The following is a 26,388-nucleotide window of genomic DNA, read 5'->3' as shown; positions in this document are numbered from 1 at the left end:
ATGCAACTCCCTAGGGTACTGTGTTCAATTCCATTTTAGAAAAAGGTCTTTGGTCAGCTTGTAAGAAAATCTTAGGAGACCAAGCAGATTGACGAGACTATGCCATATGAGAACTGGTTAAAAGAACTAGGGTTGTTTATCCTGAGGAAAAGATAAACATGGTGGGAGTGGGGAGTGGTGGGGGAGGAGAAAGAGCTGACAAGATATTTCCCTTTAAGTATTTGCCCTGGTCTGCTTATCCCAGGAAGAACTAGGAGCATAAACGTGCTCAGCACATTTCATTAATGTGTGTGTGCCCCAAGGGGATTTTTTTTTCAGGTGAACATCTTTTGAATACTCAATCATAAAGGACATTTTTATCCATCAAACAAACAGCTAACTTTTTAAAAAAATTAACAGTTAAACTTTACTTTTAAAAATGCAGACTTTGGAAACAGTTCCTTTTAATCCAGAGATCCCCCTCCCCCCAAGGGTCTATGGATAGATTTCAGGGTATCCATGGACTTGAATGGGAAAAAAATGCATTGTTACTTTCACTAACTTCTAACTGAAATTTATCATTTCTTTCAATTATTGAAAAATATTATTCTGAGGAGTCTATAGGTTTTCCCCAAACATGGACCCAAGTGGTCCATGACCCCCCAAAATGGTAAGAACTTCTGTGTTATGTAATCAACTCTTTCCCCCTACCCTAAAATAGAAAACAACATTTTCAGTCTCATCTTCATGGATTAAAAAAAATCATCTCCTTAGCTAGACCTTGCTTCCCTGGTCCTGCATTGGTCCATGCCAAGCTGGTAGTAGAGGTTAACTTCCTTTTGGCCTTCCTATCCTGTACCAGCCTGAGCCCCAGGCCACATGCAACAGAAAATAAACCAAGTAGAGGAATCAGAGGGGAGAAAACAGTTTAGTTGATTTTTCCCTGACTTGGCTGTAGCAGAGAGGGGAGCTTCCTGGCTGGAGAAGAGGAAGTTGGGGACAGGAAAGAGGAGGGTTCTCTGCATCCCTACCCTCTCCACTGGGCTCCACCAATCACAATCACCATGAATCTGGAAAAGGGGTGTAGAGGGGCAGGGATTCCAGGGAGAATCTAGTCACTAGAGCAGCCTCATTTTTCTCATACCAGCCCTAACTAGAAGTTGTAGAGGGGAAATAAATGTGAAGCCATGGCAGGAAACACATGTGCATAGCTGCATTCCTACATGCAGCAACCCACAGGGCTCCAGAGACTGGGAAAACTAGCTCTAGATATAGGGCAACTCACTAGGGAGCAGGCTGCTGGCACACAATGATGTGCCCCCTGCTATCGTCCCAGGCATACCTGGCAAGCCCAACATGGATGTGTGCCTATCTGGGAACAATGTATAGATATTGAAGAGAGGTAGAATAAGTTCTGATTAAGAAAAATACCTCCTAATTAGAACTAACTGAAAATACAGTGGACCCCTTCAGGAGGTAATAGGATCCCCCTCACTAAAGGTTTTCAGGTTAAGCCTAGAAGACCCTTGTTATTGTGTAGGGTCAGCTAATTGACTCTCATTATATTATAGAGGGATTTGGATTAGATGGTCACAGAGATCTTTTCCCTAGCCAAAATTTGGTCCCTAAAGTGTTTATAAGGCAGCTAGGTGATGAAATGGAGAGCCTGACTGGAGGTAAGAAGTGCTGAGTTCATATTCTGCCTCAGACACTTACTACCTCTGTGACCCAGGCAAATCACTTAATCTCTCTCAACTTCAGTTTCCTCATCTATAAAATGGGATTGATAACAGGATCTACCTCACAGACAGATGTGAGAAGCCTTTATACAAATGCTAGCAATGAGAGGTCCCTTCCTGCTGAAACATTCTAATTCGTTATTTTTATTAATTTGGTCTGTCTTAACATCGACTCCCCTAGACAATAAGGTCCTCAAAGGCAGAGATTGTAAATGTTTATTAATATGCACAGCATCCACCTACTGAATAAAACACTGGGAAATTTTAGGGAAAGCATTTCAAGGTTTTTACTTGGATCAGAATCTTGGATATGATGACTGTGGTGTTGTCTCACAACTTCCAATTTGGAGGGTGAGATGATGAGCTTTTCCTTATTTTCAAAGACCAAAAATAGAAAATAGACATTTAAAAAATTATATCTTATTGCAAATGACTCCCCACAACTTCCTCACCATTTTTTAGTTTGGAGAATTGGGAACTGATTATATTTATTGGTTAAATATTTAGAAGGAACTCCTTGTCCTCTTCTTGACTGTGGCATTGCATGTCAGCAAAAATCTGATAAGCCTGAGTTGCTGGTCATCCTGAGGATGCAATGCAACCGGGTGTAATGGAAAGACCGCTAGTTGTGGAATCTGAAGACCTAGGTTTGGCTCCTACCTCTGCTGATCACTAGATGTGCAAACTTGGACAAATCGTTTCAATTTTCTGAGTCTCAGTTTATCTGTAAAATTGAGAGAATAATACTTTATCACCCGCCTCACACAGTTATTGTGAAAAAAGTGCTTTGTAAACCAAGAAAATACTACGTAAATGTGGATTATTATTATTATACTCCTGTGGCTTCCCAGCATCATGGTGGGGTTTCTGAACCTGGGAATGCTACACTAGGTTTGCATTAAGCATTGGCTTGGTGAGAGCTCATTGTGAGGGGCATAAAAAGTCCTGGGGGTGAAAGTTTCAGCTGAAGAAAATGGCTCCTCACACTCAGCCCCACTGGGACTTCTATGCACCTTACCAGACCCCAATACCCCTTTCTCAGTGTCTCATAGGACACTATCTGCTGGCTTTGGGAGGTATCGGCTCAGAATGAAGTCTGTCAATGGTGTGGGGAATCTGGCCAGTGGGATGTAGAGGAGTTTGGCGTCCAGGCCAGGATTGTAGCGGATCCGAGGACTTCGAGAGGTGAGGGCATGCTCTATACAGTCTATGACCTCCCTGATTTTCGGTTCTGCCAGTCTGGTCAAATTTTTTAAGTTTTTAGTGTCTGCATTAGAGAACAAAGAAAGTCAAAAGGTCAGTGATTCTGCATAAAATTGTCTCCCTCTCCTGTCATCTCCTTTAATGCTCATCTCTTCTAATTCTTCTATGAGATTCTAATACTCTCTGCCAATTATTCTCCCATGTCTCATTATTATTTCATTCATTCATTCAATTAAACATTAATTGCATCCCAGGTATGTGCAGAGATGCTGAGAAGAATACAAAGGGAATAAAAAAAAACATGGCTCCTGTCTTTAGGAGATTACAATCTATTGAAAGAGTCTGGGCGTATTACACATGAAATAGTGACAAACTGATCTGAAATCAGATGGCCTGGGAAAGCCCACTGTTTTGGGTACCCTTAATCAATGCAGCTCATAAATTTCTTCTCTGCTACTTGTTACCTGTATGACTTTGGGAAGGTCATTAGACCTCTCTCAACCTCCTTTTCTTCATCTGTAGGTTGAGACCCTTTGCCTCATATTTTACAGAAAAAAAATTGAGGTCATTTGCTATGAGTTCCCTCTTTCTCCCTCTTCCTCATCTCCTATCACTCATATATCCCCTTCCATTATCTCCTCCATCATCTCTGTCTCACATGTTGGGATAACTTTATTGCCTACCAAGGTTAACCCCTCTACTTGATCAAGCAATCCCATTCCATCCCATCTCCTCCAACAGATTGGCTTTCTGTCATCCCCCCCCTTTCACTTATTTTCAATCTCTCCCTCTCTACTGCCTCATTCTCTACTGCCTATAAACATGCCCATGTCTCTTCCATACTGAAAAAACCCTCAGTTGATACTTCCAACCCCACTAACTATCATCTTATGTATCTTCTGCCCTTTGTAGGTAAACTCCTCAAAAAGGCTGTCTACAATACAAGCCCCCCACTTTCCTCTCAATCTTTTCTTACCCCATACAATACAGCTTCTGACCTCATCATTCCACCAAGACTGCTCTCTCTGAAGTCACCAGTGATCTCTTACTGCCAAATTCAATGGCTTTTTCTCTGTCTGCATTCTCCCTTGACCTCCCTGCAGCCTTTGACACCGGGTGATCTCCTCCTTGACATTCTCTTCTCTCTAGGTTTTCATGACACTACTTTGTTCTGTTTCTTTCCCCAACTGCCTAACCACACCTTCTTTCTCACATTGGCTGGATCCTCATCCAGGTCACATCCTCTAACGGTAGGTGTCCCACAGGGTTCTGTCCAGGGCCTGCTTCTCTTCTCCTTCTATACGACTTGGTGATCTCATCAATTCCCATGGATTTAATTACCATCTCTATGCTGATGATTCTCAAATTTGCCTAACTTCCAATGTGCTGACCTCTAATCTCATCGCTTTTCAGAAACCTCAAAGTAGATGTCCAGTAGACATATTAAATTCAATATGTCCAAAATGGAATTCATTATCTTTCCCCCTAAATCTCTGCTTTTCTCCTCTCACCTCCCACCCCCACCACTTTCCCTATTCCTGTAGAGGGCAATAACATCCTTCCAGTCCCTCAGGCTTCAAATTTAGGTGTTATAGTTGACCCCTCACTATCTTTCACTCTCCCTCCCTCCACCTCCCACTCCCCATCCAATCTGTTGACAAGGTCTGTCAAGTTGGCCTTTACAATATCTCTTATATATTCCCTTTCTCTCCTTTGACATTGTCGCCACTCTGGTCCAGACTCTCATCACCTCTGGGCTATTGCTAAGGCCTGTTGGTGGATCTACTTGCCTCAAATCTCTCTCTACTCCAGCTCATTCTCCATCTGGCCACCAAAGTTATTTTTCTAAAGCCTGTGTCCAATCATGTCATGCCTCTACTCCTGTGGCTCCCTACTGCAAAATCCTCTGTTTAGCATTCAAAGCCCTTCATAACCTAGCCTTCTCTTACCTTTTCAGCCTTCTTATGCCTTACTCTCCCCATGATCCTGTGATATTGACCCATTCACCATTCCAAGAATATGACATTCTGTCTCTTGGCTCTGGGCATTTTCTCTGGCTGTCTCTCATGGATGGAATGGACTTCCTCCTCATCTCTGTCTACTGCCTCCTCTGGCTTCCTTCAAGTCCCAATTAAAATCCCATCTTCCCAACCTCTCTTAATTCTAGATCCTTCCCTCTCCTAGTTATTTCCTACTTGTCCTGTATATAGCTTGTTTGTACATATTTGTTTGCTTGGTGTCTTCCTTGTTAGAATATGAGTTCCTTGTGGGTAGGGATTAACTTTTGCCTCTTTTTGTATCCCCAGTGCCTAACAAAATGCTTGGCACATAGTAGGCTTTTAATAAATGTTTATTGACTTACTATAAAATGAGGGGCTTGATGCCCTCCAGCTTATCAATGTCCTTCTCTTCTGAGAAGAGGGGTGGGGAAGGGGAGCTTTGGAATGACTGAGGAAACAATGATACAGACTGGTAGCCAAAAAGACTGAAGATTACATAGAAAGGACAGTTTTATAAAGGACATTAATAACCTGGGGGATATCCAGAAGAAGAAGATTAAGATGGTGGGGAGTTTCATGATAATGCCAAATGAGGAAGACTTGAAGGAACTGTAGATCTTCAGAGAGGAGAAGAGATTACTCAGGGAGGACTTCACAGATGATTTCAAGCATATGAAGGGCTTGCACATGGAAGAGGGATTAGAATGATTCTATTTGGCCTCAGAAGGTAGAACTAAGAAAGTTCAACTAAGAAAGTTGAAAAATTTCCCAACAATTAGACCCATCCAAAAATGGAATGGGCCCACCCCCCAGGAGGAAGTAGATTATCTCTTTTTTTAAAACATATTTTCACATTAGTCATGTTGTAAGGAAGAATTAGAACCAATAGGAGGAATCACCAGAAAAAAGAAACAAAATAAGACAGAAGAAAAAAAAATAGCAAATAGTATGCTTCGATCTGCATTAAACCTCCATAGTTCTTTCTTTGGATGTGGATAGTATTTTCCATCATGAGATCTTTGGAGACATCTTAGATCCTTGCATTCCTGAGAAGGGCTAAATCTAACAACATTAGTCATCATACAATGTGGCTGTTACTGTGTACTATGTTCTGCTCATTTCACTCAGCATCAGTCCATACAAGTCTTTCCAGGTTTTTCTGAAGTCTGCATGCTCATCATTTCTTATAGTACAATAGTATTCCATTTCATTCACATACCACAACTTGTTAAGCCATTCCCGAATTGATGGGCATTCCCTCAATTTCCAATTCTTGGCCACCACAAAAAGAGCTGCTATAAAAATTTTTGTACATGTGGGTCCTTTTCCCATTTTTATGATCTCTTTGGGATACAGCACTAGAAGTACTATTGCTGGGTCAAAAGGTATGCACATTTTTATAGCCTTTGGGTATAGTGAGGAAGCAGATTCTCAGTGGAGTTCTTCCAGCAAAGGCTAGATGACCATTTGTTAAGTACAGTATGTTATAGAGAATATTCTCTTTTGGGTATGGGTTAAGTGTCCAGGGTCACACAGCTAGTAAGGGTTGGAGATAGGATTTGAACCACATCTTATTGGTCTTTGGGTTCCTTTTTTTTTTTGGCTAGGCAATGGGGTTAAGTGACTTGCCCAGGGTCACACAGCTAGTAAGTGTTATGTGTCTGAGGCTGGATTTGAATTCAGGTCGTCATGAATCCAGGGCTATTGCTCTGTTCACTGCTCTACCTAACTGCCCTGCGCTGGTTAGTTCTGCTGAACTTTTTAAAACCTCTTTTAAGAATTCCTTATTATAAGAGATGAGCCTCTGGGAGGGAAATAGTTGGAAATGTAGGTGATATGAAAACAAAATATATTAACAATATCTTTTTTAACAAAGTAAATCAATTAGTCCAACCCTTTAATTTTACAGATGAGGAAACTGCAGCCCAAAGATTTAAAATGACCTGTCAGAAATCATGGGAATGAGTGTGTGGTTTGGGGATTGTTTTTAGATTGGGCTTGTGATTTTATTAGTATAGAGAACTGTCCATTAAGAAATTCCCTCGGGGGCAGTGGATAGAGCTCTGAAGTCAGGAGGACCTGAGTTTAAATCTGGCCTCAGACCAAACACTTGACACTTACTAGCTGTGTGACCCTGGGCAAGCCACTTAACCCCAATTGCCTAAAAAAGAAAAAGAAAAAAGAAAAAAAAAAGAAATTTCCTCTCCCTCTTCCCTACTCTCCCTGTTCTGCAATTTATAGACATTGAGGGCTGCCCAGGGCTTGGAGAAGTTAAATAATTTACCCAGGGTCACTCAATACTGGTGAGAGGCAGGACTTGCATTTGGGTTTTCCTGACTCTTGATGTACTCTTTATTCAAACACCATGCTGACTTGGTTATCACCAACTAAGGACAGCATTAGAAACTAGGGATGGCTGGGGCAACATTGTACAGGGTATAGCTGTCAGCAGTTTATTGACATCGATTTACAGAACAAATAAGATGTGATTTTTAAAAATAAGTTTCAAAGATAAAAAAAAATACAGTGTTTCTCAGTATAATAAAAGATTATATTTGAGAGCTGGCTTCATGAAAGGAGTCATCAGATGACCACATCACTGCGTCATTTGAACTATAACTTCAGTGAAAAGCACCATGGCATAGCACACAGAGAGTTGACCTTTGAGTCAGGAAGTCCTAGTTTCTAATCCTGCCTAGGACAGTTAATAGCTGTGTGACCATGGCCACTGAGTCATTTAATTCCTCAGTACCCCTAGAAAACTCTACAAGATGGTAGTTATAGAGAGTTGCAGATATCTTCACCAAAGAAATCACAGGTCCAGGCCAATACTCAATAGTTTCAACTTTTTCTTTTTAGGAAAAAGACTTTAAAAATTATGAATATATTCAAGTCAAATAGTAAATTACTTTCCCATTATTGTGCTAGAGTGAACACTAGTGAAAATCTTTGCATCAAGAAGCCTCGCTCCTCCAACTAAGGTTCCAAATGTATATGGCAGAATAAAAACTCATATGGAAGGCTCACCAAATAGAGGTTTGTCAGACTTATTTAGGGGAGGCTGGGAGAAACTGACCTAGCTCGTAGCAATGGGTAAAGGCTCATAAGAGACAGCTGTGAAGACTGGTTTGAGCTTACAGGGTAGTGTTAGACTGTGATCCATTTTGAATGATCATATTTCACTAGGGAAAACTTGTCAATCAACCAATGAGAATTTATTGTGTGTATTATGTGCCAAGTACTATGTCAAATTATGGAGATATAAGTATTTGAAGTAAAACAATCCCTCCTCCCAAGAAGTTTAAATTCTACTAGGGGAGTCAATATGGATTTATTTATTTATAATAGACAGATCAATATATGGATTGATATATATGGATATATAGAATAAAAAACAAAATAGTTTGAGAAAGAAGGCCCTAGCAGACAACAAGATCAGGAAAGACTTCAATAAGAAGAGAAGGCTTGAGCTCCATCTTGAGGGAAGATAGATATTCTATGAGGTGAAAGTGAGAAGACAGTGCATACTAGGCATGGGGGCTGGCCAATATGGAGGCCTACAGATAGGAGATGCAGTGTGGTGTGTGAGAAACAAGAGAAAAGTCCAGTTTGGCTGGATTGCAAAATGTGGAAGTGGGATTATTGTACAATAAGGCTGGAAAGATAGGTTGGGGGAAGGTTTAAATGCTAAACAGAAAAGTTTATATTTTATCCCAAAGACAATAGGAAGTCACTAAAGTTTATGGAGAAGGGGAGTGACATAGTGAGATCTATGCTCAAGGAAAATCACATTAGCTGCACTGAGGAGAGACCAATTAAGAGTTTATTTTAACAATCTAGGCACAAGGAGATAAAATCTTAAACTAACTTGTTAGTTGTGTAAGTAGCTGTCTCAGAATAATAATGTCAAATATTTGTATGGTTCTTTATAATTTGCAAAAACTTTCACATACATTATCTAACCCCTCTGGGCTTCAGTTTCCTCCTCTGTAAAACAAGGAGACAAGACTTGATGATCTCTGAGGACTCTTCCAGCTCTAAATCTATGATTTTTGGATTCCATTATTGATACTATTCTACAGATGAAGAAACTGATGGATAAACATAGAGAGCACTGGGTGGTTGTATTCACATAGTATCAGGAGTGTTAAAGCTCAGAATGGACTGAAGTTGACTAGGTAACTATTGAACTCAATAAAGACTTTTTTTTTGGGCTAGGCAATGGGGTTAAGTGACTTGCCCAGGGTCGCATAGCTAATAAGTGTCAAGTGTCTGAGGCCGGATTTGAACTTAGGTCCTCCTGACTCCAGGGATGGTGCTCTATCCACTGCGCCACCTAGCTTCCCCTAAAGACTTATTTTTTAGGCTCTATGGAGAGAAAGAGAAGAAACAAAGAAGGAACAGAGCTGTTGCTTGAAGTGGATGGGACCATAATAGCTGGCAATAGAGTGAGAATATGCAGAGCTGTCCAATTCTTTTTTGTTCTTCTGTTTCTCTGCTGAAAGGATTTTTGCATTGGAAATGACAAGTCAAAAATGGCTGATGAGGAGTTAAAAAGTGGAGAGATAATAAGAGTTGTCCTAGTTGTCTTTTATGAATTCAAGTCACTTGGCCCAGATGAACTCCATCTTTGAGTATTGAAAGAATTCATAGATATGATGACTAAACCGCTGTCAATTATTTCTGAAGATCATGGAAAATGGAAGAGGTACCAAAGGATGGAAGAAGAATAAATATTGTCTCAACCTTTAGAAGGGGGAGGGTCTGAAAATTATAAACCAGTAAACTCAACTTCATTTCCTTTGAAAATTCAAAATTGGATTATTGAAGAGATGGTCAAGGAACGTCTAGTAAGGAGAGGAAGGGCAGCTAGGTGGCGCCATAGTGCATGAAGCACTGGGCTTGGAATCAGGAAGACTCATCTTCCTGAATTAAAATCTGGACTCAGAAGCTTACTTGCTATATGAGCCTGGAAAAGTCCCTTAACCCTGCTTGCCTCAGTTTCCTCATCTGTAAAATGAGCTGGAGAAGGAAATGACAAACTATTCCAGTGTTTTTGCCAAGAAAACCCCACATGGGGTCACAAAGAGTCGGATAGGATAAGGTGAGGTCATACAAAACTAATATTTACTTGGGAAAAAAAAAACAACACAATGTACTGAACTGTAGATCAGTGGTGTGCTGTAATTAGTTTACATAGATTTTAACATTTAATAAAATCAACATGGTGTTTTTGTGGGGGAAAAGATAAAGTAAATTAGATGATAGTGCAATTAGAGGCATTCTAAACAAGTTGGATGGCCAGACTCAAAGAATAGTTGTTAAAGTCAGTTTGACAGGAGATTTCCAGAGGAGTGCCTCAAGGTCTTGTGGTTGGCCTTGTGCTGTTTAATATTTTTATCAGTGACTTGGATAAATAAAAGAAAGTTGTGCTCATCAAATTTGCAGATGAGATGACACAAAGCCAGGGGTGAGGTAGGATACATAATAAGCAGGATCCAAAAAGACCTTGACAGGCTGGAGTATTGGGCTGAATCTAACAAAGAAAACAATATGGAGAAATGGAAAATCATGGTCTTAGGCTGGAAAAAAAATCAACTTCACAAGATCAGAGAAGGCACCGATGGATGCCAGAATGTCTGGAAAAGTTCTAGGGGTTTTAGTGGCAGTTACTAAAGTGAATATAACCTTGGGCTGCCATGAGAGGCAGAGTTTCCAGGAAAAAGGATGTGATGACAGTTCCCCTGTATTCTGCCCTGGTCAGACTTCATTGTCCTCGGCTCAGAGCACCATGGACATTGATAAACTGGAGAGGAGGCAAAGGAGAATAACTGGGATGGTGGAGAGGTTGAAGGAGTTGGGCCAAAAGAAGAGATGACTGGGGGGAGTGGTGTCAGGGTGGGCAACATTAAAGCTACTCTCATGCTGAAGAAAAATTTGACTTGTTCTGTTTGGCCCCAGAGTGCGGAACTTGAAACCATGGGTGCAAAAAGGCAACTATAGGCTTGGTGTCAAGGAAAAACTTCCTAACCATTTGAACTGTCAAAAAGGGGAATAAGCTGGGACAGCCAGATGGTGTAGTGGGTAGACCACTGGCCTTGGAGTCAGAACGACCTGAGTTGAAGTCCGGTCTTAGATTGTGTGATGCTAGGCAAGTCACTTAACTCTGATTGCCTCCCCCCCAAAAAGGGGAGGAAAATAAGTTTTCTCAGGATGTGGAAGGTCCTACCTCACCGGAAGTCTTAAGCAGAGCTTGTAAGAACATTTGGTGGGGATAAGGGTGGATAGAGAGGACAGAACTCTAGACTTGGAGTCAAGAAGACTTGAGTTCAAATTTTACTTTACTAGCTATGTGACCCTGGGCAAATCACTCTCTGTCTGCCTCAGTTTCCACATCTGTAAAATGGGGATAATAATAACACCTTCCTCCTAGGGTTCTTGTGAGGGTAGAATGACATAATATTTATAAAATGCTTTGCAAAACTTAAAGCAATACATAAATATTGTTTATTATTATTATTATTATTATTTTTAAATATTCTTTTCAGGTATGGGTTGGACAAGTAACTGAAGTTCTTTCCTACTAAAATTCTGTGATTCAATTATTTTGATAGTTACCCTGTCAGACAAAGCATTTCGAACAGAGACACAGTTCTATAGATAGATGAATTCCTGCTTTAGAATAGTCTGGGAAGACATGAGGATGGTTTAGAGATGAAGCATTCCCTCCTTCATTCAAGAGTATTTACTGTGCTATAATTGAACGGGACACCATGCTAAATGGCTCTCAGAAGGCTCTAAGTTCTATAAGTCTTGCACTTGGATGCTAGCTGAAGAGAATCCAGCCTGTCCTGGGATTAGCGCTCTTGGAGCAATGGAAATGGTGGGACATCAAGGTAGGCATGTGGAGGGGAAGGGAGAAGGGGTTACCACAAATAAAACAGTTCCTTTTTTCGAAATAGTTTTGTTCATGCTTCATACTTATGATCTGTCTGATGTTCCAATATTGTACCTTTGTTACCTGTTGTGGAAAAGTGCTTTTGTGTTGTTGAATTTTAATACAGCACCTCTAGTTTTAGCAAGAGTTTCCCCCCCCCCCCACCCTACCACCATTTGTTATCAAGACATTCAGATTTGTAAGCTGTGTCTTGTTCCAACTCTGATCTATAAAGAATAGAGACTATTTCTGTATAATGGAAAAGTGCTTTTGTATTATCAAGTCTCCATGACTCATCTCATCTGTTTAAGTGGCAATCATTTTCGTATTTGGCATAGAGAGAGAACGGCATGGAATGTCTAGGAGAGTACCTTATTAAAATAAATACTTAGAATATAAAATCCCCTTTCTTGAGACACGATGGCGCAGCAGGAAGAATCTCTAGCTTTGGAACCAGAGGACCTGGGTTTAAATCCTGATTATTCCTTATTACCTGTGTGATCTTGGTTTCAGCACGTATAGAATGAGGGGTGTGGCTGAGGTGACCTCTGACATGCTCTCATGCTATGACATCTGAAGTCTCTTTCAGTTCTGAATGGGCATTGCTGGGTCTTTTTCTCAGAAAAAAAATCACTTTGGCTTCATCTCTGTGGGAAGTTGAGAGCCCTAGAATCTTCCACAGAGGGATATAGACAAAAGAGAAGTGAAGGCTTCACCCCTTACTCTCCAGGGCAGGGAGATGACAGGGAAGCCGTATTGTTTCAAGTGAGCTCTGGAGGAGAAAATCATGAAATCTGTCTGCTGCTGACCAAGGCTGGCTGCCTCCTGCCCTTGGGAATGGGACTTCCTTGTGGTCAGGCGGGTGACAGAGGATGGGCTGCTATTTTTCTTGGTTTTGGTTTTGCTGGCTTCTTTGCCATAAGACCAGAATAGCCTGGGGTGTGGCAGCTAAAGGCAAGCACCACCAAGGTGATCCTGACACTGGAGCAGAAACCATGTCTGTCATAGGTTAATAATAACTAACACAATATAGCACTTACTATGTGCCAGACACTGTGCTAAGTGTTTTACAATTATTATCTCATTTGGGCATCACAACAACCCTGGGTAGTAGGTGTTATTTTTATCCCCATTTTACAAATGGGGAAACTGAGGCAAACTGAGGTCAAGTGACTCACACAGCTAGTAAGTGTCTGAGGTCATATTTGAACTCAGGTTTTCCTGACTCCAAGCCTGGTCCTGTCACTATCTCACTATCCACCTAACCACTTTGCTGGAAGATTCCAGGTCTTGAGACTAGCAGCTATTGGTAGTTGGGGAGTGGGAACTGGTTTCTCTCTCTTCTTTCCCCCTTCTACAGTCTGTAATCCTGAGATGGGGTCCTGGACAGATCCCCTTCCTGGATCCCTTTTGGGCTGTGTGTGTTTCAGGGATCTCTTTCCTCTTCATACATATCCCAAGAATACAATCAGGAAATATGCTGAAAGCAAGGGATAGCTTTAGGCAGATAGCTCCATATAAGAGTACTTGACCTATTTCCTTCTATTTTCAACAAATTATGCAACCACAATATTTATAAGTATCTGAGCCATGCGCACGCGCACGCGCGTGCGCGCTTGTGTGTGTGTGTGTGTTTGGGGGATGACATGTCCAGAGAGAATAGATTACGAGTATGTAATATTTTACACACAGTCAGGAGTAGTTACTATGCCCACTGATTTTTGCTTTTGTTTGAGTTGCCCAGGCTCTATCCTGCACTTTCTTCTTGGTTTCTTCTATATTATCTCACTTGATGATCTCATTAGCTCTCATGGGTTCAATTATCATCTCTATGTAAATGATTCCTTAATCTATATAGCCAATCCTTATCTCTCCCCTGAGCTATAGTCCTGTATCACCAGCTACCTTTTGAACATCTCAAATTGGAAGTCCTACAAGAATATCAAACTCAACAAGGCCAAAACAGAACTCGTTATCTTTCCCCCTAAACCCTACACTCTTCCTAACTTTCCTATTACTCTCAGTGACTCAGGAAGACAACCTCAGTGTCATCCTCAGTGTCTAACTCATTAGCCCCACATTGCCAATCTGTTGTCAGATAAGGTCATTTCTACCTTTATATCATATTTCATATGTGTCTCTTTCTCATCACTCATACAGCCATCACCCTGGTATCTCCATCATCTTTCACTTGGACCATAATAATGGCCTTGTAATTGGCCTCCCTGCCTCAAATCTCTCCTCACTCTAATCTATTCTCCACCCAATTGCTAAAGTGATTTTTCTAAAGCTCAAATCTGATCACATCATCTTCCTACTCAATAAATTCCAGTGGCTCCCTATTACTTACAAGATCAAATACAAAACCCTCCATTTGGCATTTAAAATCCTTCACAACCTGGCCCCTTCCACCCTTTCTAGCCATCTTACATTTCACTCATCTTCATGCACACCGGCCTACACACACACACACACAACACTCAACTCTCAACTCCATGCCTTTGACCTCAGTGTCTCATATTGTTGGGATGTTCTTCCTCCTCCTGGCTTCCCTGGATTGCTTTAAGAGTCTGCTCAGATCCCACTTTCTGCAAGAGGACTTTCCTAGTCTTCCCCTCCCCAGATTCCCTTTGAAATCACCTTCCATCTATTCCTATATATCTTGTATGTACACAATTATTTGCTTGTTTTTCCCCATTAGATTGTGAGTTTCTTGAGGATGGGGACTGTTTTTGCCTTTCTTTCTATCCCCAGGGCCTGGCGCTTAGTAGGTGCTTTATAAATATTTGTTGACTTGACTTGACTCTGCTCGAAGACTTCCACAGTAAGTGGATACCACCACTTCTTGAGGCAGCTGATTCTCCCTTTGGACGATTCTAATTGTTAGTAAGTTTGTATAGATATAGAGCCTAAATGACCTCTTTGTAACTTCTACTGCTCCTAGTTCTATCCTCTGGGGAAGAATCCTTTTTCCACATGGCATCCTCAATCAATGATTTTGCTGGATTACCCTGACTAGCCAGTCAGTCAATAAGCATTTATTAAGCACCTACTAGTTGTTAGGCAAGGTGCTACTCCCTGGGGCACTGTATTATTTCCTAGGGTCCTCATTATGGCCTCTATCTTCATCTTAAATCTAATTCACTTGCAAGTCATGACATCACCTTCCTGACGTCACTGGTCCTCTTTGAGAAGGAAGGACAGACAAAAACAATAACAACAAATCTTCATCCCAAGTCAAATAATTAGAATGACTCCATCATACTTTCCCTATTTGGAATACAAGGGATCCCCTGGCTGATATAAACAATAAACAAACAAAAAACAATAAACAAACCTGAGATCCAAGTCTATAAGGTCAAGACTACACATGCATACAGGTTACCCATTTATGATTTCCTTTCCTCTTTAAGGCTCTCCCCAAGTTCTTTCCATCCCTCTCCCCTACACTTGTTCCAAAATGCTGGAGAACTGAGTGATTTGGGCTGTCCAGAAGAGATGTCCCTGGAGATGACCCTGCTCACCTTTAACCCACTCATAACTGCGGTGTTGCTCCCCATCACGGTCCCTCCTCTTTGTCCTGCCCCATCTCCTGCCCCTGCCATGTTGGGTGAGGGCACTTACAAAGGTAGTAGTACTGCTCTCCGTAGCTATCTTTTGTCTCCTGGGGCAGCCGCTCCCATAGGTGTCGCATGCGTTGTTCTATGTCCTCCTTGCCCAAAATGGAGGTCCGGTAGTTTCCAGGCTCAATGACGCAGACCTTCACTCCAAAATAATAGAGCTCTCTCCTAGTAGGAAAGTCATGAAGTTAGCACCATGTGGCTCCAGTTCCAAAGACTTTCTAGATTTTAGCAGGGACAATTGTGTGTGGGAAGGGGATGTCAGCTCATCTACACCCTGATACCCATGTTCTCCAACCAGTTGAAATTTGTACCTGGGGAACTTCCTAAAACACACACACACACACACACACATGATAAAATTCATGCAAATGACTTTCAGTGCTTAACCACTACTAGCAATTACATGGGCAGGGACATCAGGAATAAGAATTAGTTACTAGGTCCCAGCCACCCACTCTTGAACCTCCTACATGCAACTTCCTTCCAGTCTGAGAGTTCAGAAAGGGATGACTATGAAAAGAAATAGAATTGCAGGAGTATAGTTTCTTCCTTAAGTATATAGGTCCTTGTGGGTATAAGGTCTTCAGAGACCTTCTATTCTAGCTTCCTCCCCTTCTAGCCATCTGCCGGGATGCCAGGGCTTAGCCAGCACAGGCATCTTCATATCTGCCCCTCAGCTTCATGCCATGGTGCCCCCTACTTCTCCAGCACTTTATCTCTTTCTCAGGGAACAGTAACCAAATCAATATTGCCATTGTTACTGGAAAATACATGAAAAATTATTGCCCTACGGCTCCACTCAGAATCCCTGTGACCTGCCTAATTCCTTTCCCTGGCCATCATCCTCATATGTATTGTATTGTCCTTGTAGAATGTATGCTCCTTGAAGGCAAGGACTTTTCCATTTTTATCTTTATATTACCAGTATCTGGCACTAAGTAGTCACTAAAACACTGCCTGCTAACTGATTGAAGCTTGATCTTTTCAATATGGTGGCTGAGCCTTCTACTAGATGGAGTTCTTTCTCATACTAGGATATCTATGGGGAGGAAGATAGGCCAACTCTGCTCAACTTCACCTCCCCATCCCTGTTCCTGTTTGAACATTAAAAGGTCCCTCAATGAGGAAGATTACAGGGCAAAATCAAGCTGATCAAAAAACAAAACAAAATAAGAACTATCAGTAAAGATCTATTTTTTTTTTAAAAGAAAAGTCCTTCACTAAGGTTAAGCCTTCTCCTTCTGACTTGGTCCTGCACAAGGAGAAAACAATGAGCCATACTCTTCCAGAGATGCCCCTTTCAGAGCTTTCCAGACTGGAACTGAACTCCTCCTCAGTTTGAGGCTGATGATCCCAAGGGGAGCCTTCTTTTTCCCACTTAATGAAAGACAGAGTAGGAGGTAAAGTGGGTTGGGTAAAAGGAATGGGATCCCCTCACCTGATGCTGTCAGAGAAGGCCTCCACACCAAACTTGGAGACACAGTAACCACCGCCAATGACTGCCACTCGGCCCCCACTGCTGGACATGTTGATGACCCTGCCCCGGGCCCTCTTGACCATTGGCAGCATGTTCAGGGTCACCTCAATCAGTCCTACCAGGTTCACATTTATCACCTTTACGAAATCCTCCTTGGTCAGCCACTCATTGGGGCCACTGGGCAGGCCGATTCCAGCATTATTCACCAGGCCCCAGAGCCCTGAGGGAAGGGAGAAGTAAAAAGAGAAGAAAAATGTTTGTGGGATATGCCAATGGATCAGTGATTTCATCAGTATAAGGAAATTCTTAGCAATCCATGCTATTACTTAATAGATTAGTCTTAGGGAGTCACCTGTAATGCATAAAAATTAAATGATTTGCCTAGAGTCACACAACTAATGCAAGAGGGAAGATTTGAACCCAGGTCTTCCTGATTCCAAGTCCGGGACTCTATCTACCACACCATATTGCTTCTTAATGCATCATAGAATTCTAATCTAGAGCTGAAATGGCTCCCCAAGGTCACCTAGTCCAACCTCCATATTTTAAATGAGAAAACTGAGGCCTAGGAATTTAAACCCAGATTCCAACTCCAGAGACCATGCTCTTTCTGGTAAATATGAATGTATATGCTAATAAATAAATTAAATCATTAATATTCATTATTAACAAATAGTTGATATCAATTAATTAAATTTAAATTAAATATTAATAAATTAATATCTTATAACACCCTGATCCCTGGCACCTCACAAGAGCTCATTTCTACTACTTTAGGGTTACAAAAAACTTCCTCAAACATTATCTTATTTGCTCCTTGCCACAACTCTGTGAGATGAATTGTTCAGTCATTTCAGTCATGTCCAATTCTTCATGACCCCATTCAGGTTTTCTTGGCAAAGATACTGGAATACTTTGCCATTTCCTTCTCCAGCTCATTTTACAGATGAGGAAACTGAGGCCAACAGGATTAAGTGACTTGCCCAGCATCACACAGCTAGTGTCTGAGATCATATTTGAACTCAGGGACATGAGTGTTGCTGAATCCCAGCCCAGTGCTCATTCCACTGCGCCACCAAATGCCCTAAGAGGGATAGAATGCAAGTGTTATGGGCATCCCACTATAAGTGGTTGCCCTTCAGCTGGGGAATGGCTGAATAAATTCTGGCATATGAATGTAATGAGATACTATTTTGCTGTAAGAAATGATAAAAGGGGCAGTTTTAGAAAAATCTGAATGAACTGATGCAGAGTGAACTGAGGGAAGAAAGGGGAGCAATTTATATAGTAACAACAACAGGGCAGCACATACAGCACCGGCCCTGTGGTCGGGACGACTTGAATTCAAGTCCAGCCTCAGATGCTTACTAGCTGTGTGGCCCTGGGCAAGTCACTTAACCACAACTGCCTCCTAAAAACCAAACCAAACCAAAAAACCCCAGTAACAACAACATTGTTAAGACCAACAACTTTGAGAGACTTAAGAACTCAAATCAATGCAATGAACCATCATGGTTCTAGAAGACTGATGAGAAACCATCCTACCCACCTCCTGACAGAGAAGTGAAGGACTCAGATAGCAGAATGAGACATCTACTTTTGGACATGACCGATGTGGGAATTTGTTTTGCTTGACTGTGCATATTTGCTGTAAGGATTTTATTTTTTTGCTGTTTTAATGGAAGGAGGAGGTAAATAATTTTTTTTAAATCTAAAGATAAGTTTTAAAAATCAAAGCAATGGAGACTAAGCAAGCTTTACAGCATAGTGGAAAGAGGACTCAACTTAGTGTCAGAAGATCGAGGTTCAAATCTTGACTTTCCCACATCTTGGCTGTCTGACCAGCAAGTCAGCTAACCTCTCTGTGTCTGTTTCCTCATCAATAAAATGAAAATTTTAAAAAAATATTTATCTCATGATACAAATTTATATTTTCTAACTGGTTATTGTGAGGAAAGTTCTTTATTAACTACTCTAAAAGTGTGAATTATTATTACTGTTCTTGTAGAGACACCAGGATTTTGGGACTGGCCTTCACACCAAGCCAAAGGCCACAGTTTTGTTGCAGCGTAAGAGGAAATGGGCCAAAGGTCTCCAACCTTTTTCATTCTTTTCCACCCAGCTCCACCCCAGTTATTGGCATCAAACCCATTGAGACATAGTGGGACACTGAAAGTCAAATATTGACTTTGCCACATTATTTAAATGATTATCTAGCTATTCTTGGGTATCTGGGTTCTTGTGGTTTGTCAATCAATCAATCAATCAATCAGCAAACATTTATTCATAATAATAACCAGCACTTTGAGGTTTATAAAAGTATTTCTGAAAGTCATTTTATCCTCACAATAACCCTGGGAGTTCCATGCCATCATTATGCCCATTTTACAGATGAGGAAACTGAAGCCAAAGGTAGTTCAATGGCTTGCCCGGGGTTCCACAGCTAGCAAGTGCCTGTGGCTGATTTGAACTCAGCTCTGTCTGGACTCCAAGTCAGGCACTTTAGCCATTGCCTCACCTTCACTTCAGTACTTAGTGCATGTCAGATGTGGTAGGCCCTTGAGACTAAAAAGGCAAGAAGGAAAGAGTCCCTGGCCTCAAGAGGCATCTATTCTATTGGGAGGAAGTTGCAGACTAGTGGCGGCCAAGCCAAGCTATGGTAGTTCTGAGACAGTTCATGTATGGGCATGCCGATGGATTCTAACCAGCTTTGATAAGTTAGAAGAGCCTTTATCACCAGCTGGGCAGCAGAGAGATGACTCATGGTGGTCATAGCCAGGAAGGGTTTCCGATTACATAGGTAATATCCACCACAGAGGTAATATCTACAAAGAAAATATTTGTAATATTAAAATATTACAAAGATAAGGTGATGAAATTGTGGATTCTTATGCAATGGCCCACAGATAATAACAGTCAGATTCATGGACTATTAGAGCTAAAATATATCTTATAGATTAGCTTAATCTAGCCCTTTTCTTTTACAGATAAGGCAACTGAGCCCTGAAGAGGGAAATGACTTGTTCAGGATCACATTTGGCAGAACCAAGATTAAACTCTAGGTCTCCTACTGTTGTTCAGTTGTATCTGACTCTTCATGACCCCATTTAGGGTTTTCTTAGCAAAGATACTGGAGTGGTTTGCCATTTCCTTTTCTAGCTCATTTTTACAGATGAGGAAATTGAGGCAAACAGGGTTAAGTGACTTGCGCAGGGTCACACAACTACTAAGTGTCCTAGGCCAGATTTGAACTCAAGTCTTCCTGACTCCAGGCCTGTAATCTATGCACTGTGGTGCCATGTAGCTGCCCATTACCACCTGGTTGCCCATCAGGTGTCTATGGATTCTCAATTCAGTGCTCCTAGACTGCCAGTATGAGTTGGGACTCAAGCGTTGGTCTCCTGACTTGAATCTACCATTCTTATTCATTACAAAGAACACTTACTTTGGAGTCAGAGGATATGGGTTTGGAGAGCCAAGCTCTACCACTTACTACCTGTGTGATTTTGACTAAATCATTTACCCTCTCTGGGCCTCAGTTTCCTTATCTGTAAAATGAGAGGATAGCCTTCTAGCTCTAAATCTATGGTGCTCTCATCTCCTTTCACCTCAGAGTTCCCATTTGCTCCTGACCTTGCACCTGTAGGAAAATGAATGAGGCCTCCATCTCCCACTTGACTCCTAAAACCTCAGTCCACCTATTGAGGAGAAGATAGTCTATGCTTGCAGGACATGGTGGATGTTCCCACTTAGAATGATTTCTATTGTCTCTATTGGTTAGGCAGAGAGGTGGCTAAGACTCCTCCTAGGTCCCTTTAAGGATGCAGACATCATCATTATTGCTAATGTTAATGATAATAATAGTCTTAATGAGAGACTGTGGTAGAGTTGAATAGACAACTGATCTTGGAGTCGACAAGACTCTGGCCCATACTGGCTCTGTGACCTTAGGCAAGTCACTCAATCTCCCAGTGTCCCAGACAATTTTCTAAGACTCTTGAGTTGCAGAGTAAGTGTAAGTCTGCTTTGGGAGAAGACAATTCCACACGGGAAATCCTTTGCATCAACAAAGTCATAGGCAAAACCCACAAAACCAAAACAATTTATACTAAAAATACATTTTTGTTGTTGTTCAATCATGTCTTCATGGACCCCATGAACCATACTGTCCATGAGGTTTTTTGGCAAAGATACTGAAGTATCCATTTTCTTCTCTAGGGGATTAAGGCAAATAGAAGTTAAATGACTTGCCTAAGGTCACACAGGTAGTGAGTATCTGAGGTTGGATTTAAACTCAGGTCTTCCTGACTCTAGGCTCAGTGCTCTATCCACTGAGTCACCTAACTGCCTCTAAAAAAATCCATTTTAGGTAATGCCTTAACATTTACAAAATGCTTTCCTCACAACCCTTTGAGGTCAACGGCACAAGGATTGTGATCCTTATTTTATAGGTAAGGAAACTGGAGCTTTGAGAGGTGACTTAGCTTGTCTGTGATCATATAGTTAATGCCTGTTTCCACACAAACTTCCTTTCTCCCACCCTACCCCAGCCCTGGCACATGCTTCTCTCTTTGGAGACCCCTCCATCCAGAAGAGTCTCCCAAAGGGAAAGACCTAGAAAGACTAGACTGATAGAGCTGACTACATTTCTTTTGGCTGGTTTGTTTCAGGTCATAGGGATACAGGCATAGGATAGCTGTCATTACTCAGCTACCATCTCCTAAACCCTGGGGGCTGTCACCAGCAGGACTATATTCTCCCCTGCACTGATAAGGAGAAAGTATAGTGAGACTCAACAGCTAGATAACATGACCCAGACTTGACAGAGTTAATCATTACTATGAGTGCCAGGAGATAGGGCGGGAACAGGGTGATGAGACCTTATGCAATTTGGGGGAGACAGAGGAAGGAAAAAGAGGTTTGTCCAGGCATGAGTCACAAGCAGAGGGAGGAACAGCACCCAGAAATCCAGGCTTCCATGTCCTGCTGATCGGCTATTTGATCCTGGTGCTAACCACCAGCCTCTAGAGACGTGTGTGTATAGGTTGATGCCAGCACCTTGGAGGAGCAAGGATGAGGTCATGACACACGGCGAACTGCCCCCTTAGCCCCTCGGCTTTTGAGACTTGGACTGTTGTCATCCCTCCCTCTGCCTCCACACGTTCCCTTCTTGGGCAACTCAGACCTGGTACTAGCCTCCCTGGTTCCTCCTTGTTACAACCCTGGGACAGGAAGGAAGGGAGGAAAGAAATATGCCTTTATTAAGTGCTTACTATGCACCAAGCACTGTGCTAAGCCCTTTATAAATGTTATTCTATTTAATCCTCACAACTCTGGGAGGTAGATGCTATTCTGATGTCCATTTTACAGTTGAGGAAACTGAGGAAGATAGAGGTTAAGTGACTTGCCCAGGGTCACCCACCTAGTAAGTGTGAGGTTGGATTTGAACTGAGATTTTCCTTGAGTCCAAACCCAGAGCTCTATTCGCTGCCCTCAATACTAAGACACTTAACTTCCAAGGTTGGCCAAGTATCTGTTCCTTTTGACCTACATACAAGACAAGGCTTTCCTTCTCTCTTCTGTGTGGACAGAAAGAAACAAAACTCCTCTACCTATCAGCCCTCTCATCTGAGGCACATAGAACTCACCTCTCTGGCTGCTGCTAAGCCCCAGCCAAAAAAGAATTACGTTTTCGATTGTAGTAAGAAAGACTGGAACTAACCACCAGGAAGAATTTCATGATAAGGCTGTCAGAGTGTCAGAGAGGCACCATCTTCAAGTGGTAAGACGGTTCTGAAACTTACAAGGATGGGACTTGGATAAGAGCCTTCAACTCCTTGGGCCTCAATGTCCTCATTTATAAAGTGAGGTGGTAGGATATGCTCTCTAGGGTGCCTTCCAACTCTGATTCTAGAATCAGCCCTGCCTCACACAGCACCTCTCTTACCTCCTGCCGGCACGAGTGAACCAGAACCCAGCCGGAAAGCACAGGGAAGGGTGATTTGTTCTCTCCAGATCCCGTCTGCTCCTTCTACCGAAAACATAACTAAAAAACTATGTACCTTAAAAAACCAGCCCCTTGAGAGCTCTAGAAATATTTCCATCAGAACCAAAGTTTGAAAATCCATACTGATTCTGCCCTTCACTTGATGACCCTCCCTTTTCCAACAGAGCTGCTAAGAGGATTCCTAATGTGAGGAAGGGATTGAGGGGATGGAAAGGAGAGAGGAGGGAAAAAGGGGAAGGAAAGAAAGAATAAATCAGAGAAGTCGAATTGCTCCGCACCTTGATCTCCCACTTGGGCATTCACCCACTGGGCTGCTGCCTTGATGCTCTCTGTCTTGGTGACGTCCAAAAAGGTGACCTGTAGCCGGTGGGAGCATGCCCTTAGGAGTTCCTGGGCTCCCTCCTCAGTGAAGCAGGTAGCCAGCACCCGCATCCCTCGCTCATCCAGTTTCCGAGCCAGAAGTTTCCCGAAGCCAGAGTCACAGCCAGTGATGAATACGTACTTGTCAGAGAGGTTTGGGACCAGATTTAAGTTCTTTAACCATCGGTACATGAAAGAGATGTCCATGATGCCACCCATGGTGCCAGGGTTCAGGGGAGAGGGAACCCCAGGGTCTGGAGACAACTGGAGGCTCTGGCTCAGGGAGGTTCACCCCAGGCTTTCTGGAACACACCAAAGGAGACAAAAAATTACCCTTCCTTTCAACTCCTTGCAACAGACACTACTGGGCAGGCCCCAAACATGGTTTTTTTTTTTTTATAGGCGGGTACCATTGACAATTAACTTTGATGCAAGAAATTCAAGTCTGACTTGAAACCCTGTCACCTCTAATGGCAGCTCCCTCCTTATCTCCCCATTCCTGATGCTGGTGGCTGCTGTTTTTGAGAATCCTTGGGACATTAGTAGTGACAGACAGTTTGGGTTAGGTCATGAATGTGTGGGCTCTCTACCCTTATGGAGTGACTAGGGCAAAAGTGTGCTTTCAGACTGTCTGCCATGTCCGGTTGGCCTGCACCACTTGGCTCAAGTTCAGTGGCATCATTATGAGCAAGTAATTATGAAGGTAAATTTACCAGTGAAAAAAAGATTCATATTATACATCCCAAGGTCCAGTTGAAAATATTTTTTGGATCATCTACTCTCTGGGCTTATCTATGCTTTAGCTCTCCTCCATTATAAAACAATGGAGGACTAATTGTGTTAATGCCATTCTGGCTCACTCTTCTGGTTCAGTTGGGAATAGAAGATGTGGGCCTGACGGATAAGGGTTCATCCTGATTGGGGGCAATTGACCTTGTTCCTGTTAAAGGGAAATTAGCTAATGATAAGACATGGGGTATCAGTGGGCCTGTACTAGGTATCTGCAACCACACTCTGGATAGGCTAAGGCTCTCCAAATACACCAAGGAGAATTATTTTCCAGGGACTCAGGCCACTGCTGCTCCCTTTCTTCATTACTTTGGAGTAGTCTTTATCCTTGTCAGTAAAGGAGATTTGCATATAGCAGGTTGTTAAATAGTAGTAGAGGATGTTATATATATAGTAGTAGGTTGTTAAATAATTTTTGATTAATAAGTCTCATTTAGGTGGTGGCAAGCAATAGGAAAGAAAGTTGGAATTTGTGACTAACTGAACATGGTAGGAAGGAGTGGGGAAGGGAGGTTAGGGAAAGGAAAGAGTCAAAGGTGACTCAGATTTCTAGCTTAGGTGACTGGGAGAAGGATAGCCCACTAACAAAAAGAGGGAAATCAGGAAAGGGAGCCCCATTAGGGGAAGATAATGATTACAGAATCAGAGAGTCAGAAGGGGACTCAGTGGCCATATAGTTCAACAAACAGGTGAATAAGTCTTCTCTACAACATAACTAGCAAGTGGTTATCAGCAGTCCAACCTTCCAAAGGCAGAACATTCCATTTTTGCCTTGCTCTGATTGTTAGGAAGTTTTTCTTCACATCAAGTCCAAAACAATCAATCCACAAGCATTTATTAGGCAGGTGTATGGGGTATTCAGGTGGGATTGTACCTCTAGGGTGAGGGTTTGCTGAGCCTTTATGCACCTTTGGGGTCTGCCTCTCACTCAACTCTCACTTGTGACTCCAAGACAGCAGTCACATCCTGGTAAAACTGTCATGGCAGATGGGCTAACCCAGATTAAGGGGAACCAACAGGCCTCAAACTCATTGGTGAGTTAAGGGGATGTCTACTCCAAGCATGTGAATAATTCCCCCGGGGAATGGGTGGATGGGAACAATTTGTTCCAACTGCCCTGAAGGTGACTGAAGCTGGCACTGTGGAGTGCTGAGAGCTTGGTCTGACATCAAAGACATCAAGGTCATCTGCTGCATCCTGGGCCCTTGATAATCTCTTGACTTTTTTTCTGCCACTGGACTTTGATGACTCTGATGATACCAGGGGATTAGCCTAATTCAGACCCAAACCAGAACTCTAGGAGCTTACTCTAGGGGGGAGGAGGGACAACATGTGAAAACTCAGTTATGTACAAGTTATGTACAACTGGGTAGATGATTTTGGGGTAATTCCCCCTCCCGGCATACCTACTTCTTGTCCTCAAGTTTACCTTGTGGCTATGACAAGCACTTTATGGAGGATAGGCTCTAAGAGCTAGTCAGTGACTGATAATTAAGGATCCTGCCTCCCCCCTTTTTATTTTGGGTGGGACAGAGTGAGTTGCACAGAATGAGCAGGTATGGATGGATTGCAATCTACATGACAGATCTCATTACATTATCTTTCCTCCTAAACTCACCACTCTTCCAAACTTCCAGATTACTATAAAGGACACCACCATCCTTCTAGCCACATGGGTTCACAAGCTTAGTGTTATTTTCCACTCTGCTCTCTCACCCCGCCTCTAAAGCAATTGTGAAGTCTTGTCCAGTCTTCCTACACTTCATGTCTCACATCTATCTCCTCTCTACTTACAAGGTTACTACCCTAGTTCAGGCCCTTATCACATCTTGTGGCAACCATTTCAATAGCTTCCTAATTGGTCTCCTTGCCTCAAATTTCTCCCCTGTTCAATCCATCCTCCATACAGCAGCCAAGTGGTTTTTTTTTGTTTTTGTTTTTGTTTTGTTTTGGTTTTGTTTTGGTTTGTTTGTTTTTTTTTTTTTTGCAAGGCAATTGGGGTTAAGTGACTTGTCCAGGGTCGCACAGCTAGAGAGAATTGTGTGTCTGAAGCCGGATTTGAACTCAGGTCCTCCTGATTTCAGGGTCAGTGCTCTATTCACTGCAGCACCTAGCTGCCTCTCCAAGTGATTTTTCTAAAGTAGAAGTCTGATCATGTCACTTACCTCTTCTCAATAAACTCCAATAACTTCCAATCGAATCTAGGATCAGATATTACTTTATCTATAATTCATCCCTTTAATCTAGATGTGAAAGTAGATAGAGTGCTGGCCC

General features: G+C 42.2%; 1 protein-coding gene across 1 annotated transcript; it reads right to left on the bottom strand.

The window, feature by feature from the left end:
* Positions 1–1,920: 1,920 nt before the first annotated feature.
* On the bottom strand, positions 1,921–23,679 carry SDR9C7 (short chain dehydrogenase/reductase family 9C member 7). Its single transcript, XM_027854921.1, has 4 exons — positions 23,244–23,679; positions 16,920–17,178; positions 15,483–15,646; positions 1,921–2,985 (listed from the first exon to the last, which is right to left on the bottom strand). The coding sequence occupies exons 1-4, from the start codon at positions 23,542–23,544 to the stop codon at positions 2,765–2,767; spliced, it is 945 nt and encodes a 314-aa protein (XP_027710722.1). The 5' UTR covers positions 23,545–23,679; the 3' UTR covers positions 1,921–2,764.
* Positions 23,680–26,388: the final 2,709 nt, after the last annotated feature.

The sequence above is a fragment of the Vombatus ursinus genome, unplaced genomic scaffold (genome assembly GCF_900497805.2).
Source record: "Vombatus ursinus unplaced genomic scaffold, bare-nosed wombat genome assembly UNPS02010769.1, whole genome shotgun sequence".
NCBI lineage: Eukaryota > Metazoa > Chordata > Mammalia > Diprotodontia > Vombatidae > Vombatus > Vombatus ursinus.
Note: the sequence above shows the minus strand (reverse complement) of the source record. Positions and strands in the feature narration are given on the sequence as shown.

What these genes read in the sequence shown, in the direction of transcription:
- SDR9C7 (XM_027854921.1), bottom strand. Translation starts at nt 23,544, where the DNA reads ATGGGTGGCATCATGGACATCTCTTTCATGTACCGATGGTTAAAGAAC. An exon ending in TGCCCAAGTGGGAGATCAAG is followed by an intron (nt 17,179 to 23,243) that starts GTGCGGAGCAAT and finishes CCCTTCCCTCAG; the next exon opens with GGCTCTGGGGCCTGGTGAAT. An exon ending in GCCTTCTCTGACAGCATCAG is followed by an intron (nt 15,647 to 16,919) that starts GTGAGGGGATCC and finishes CTTTCCTACTAG; the next exon opens with GAGAGAGCTCTATTATTTTG.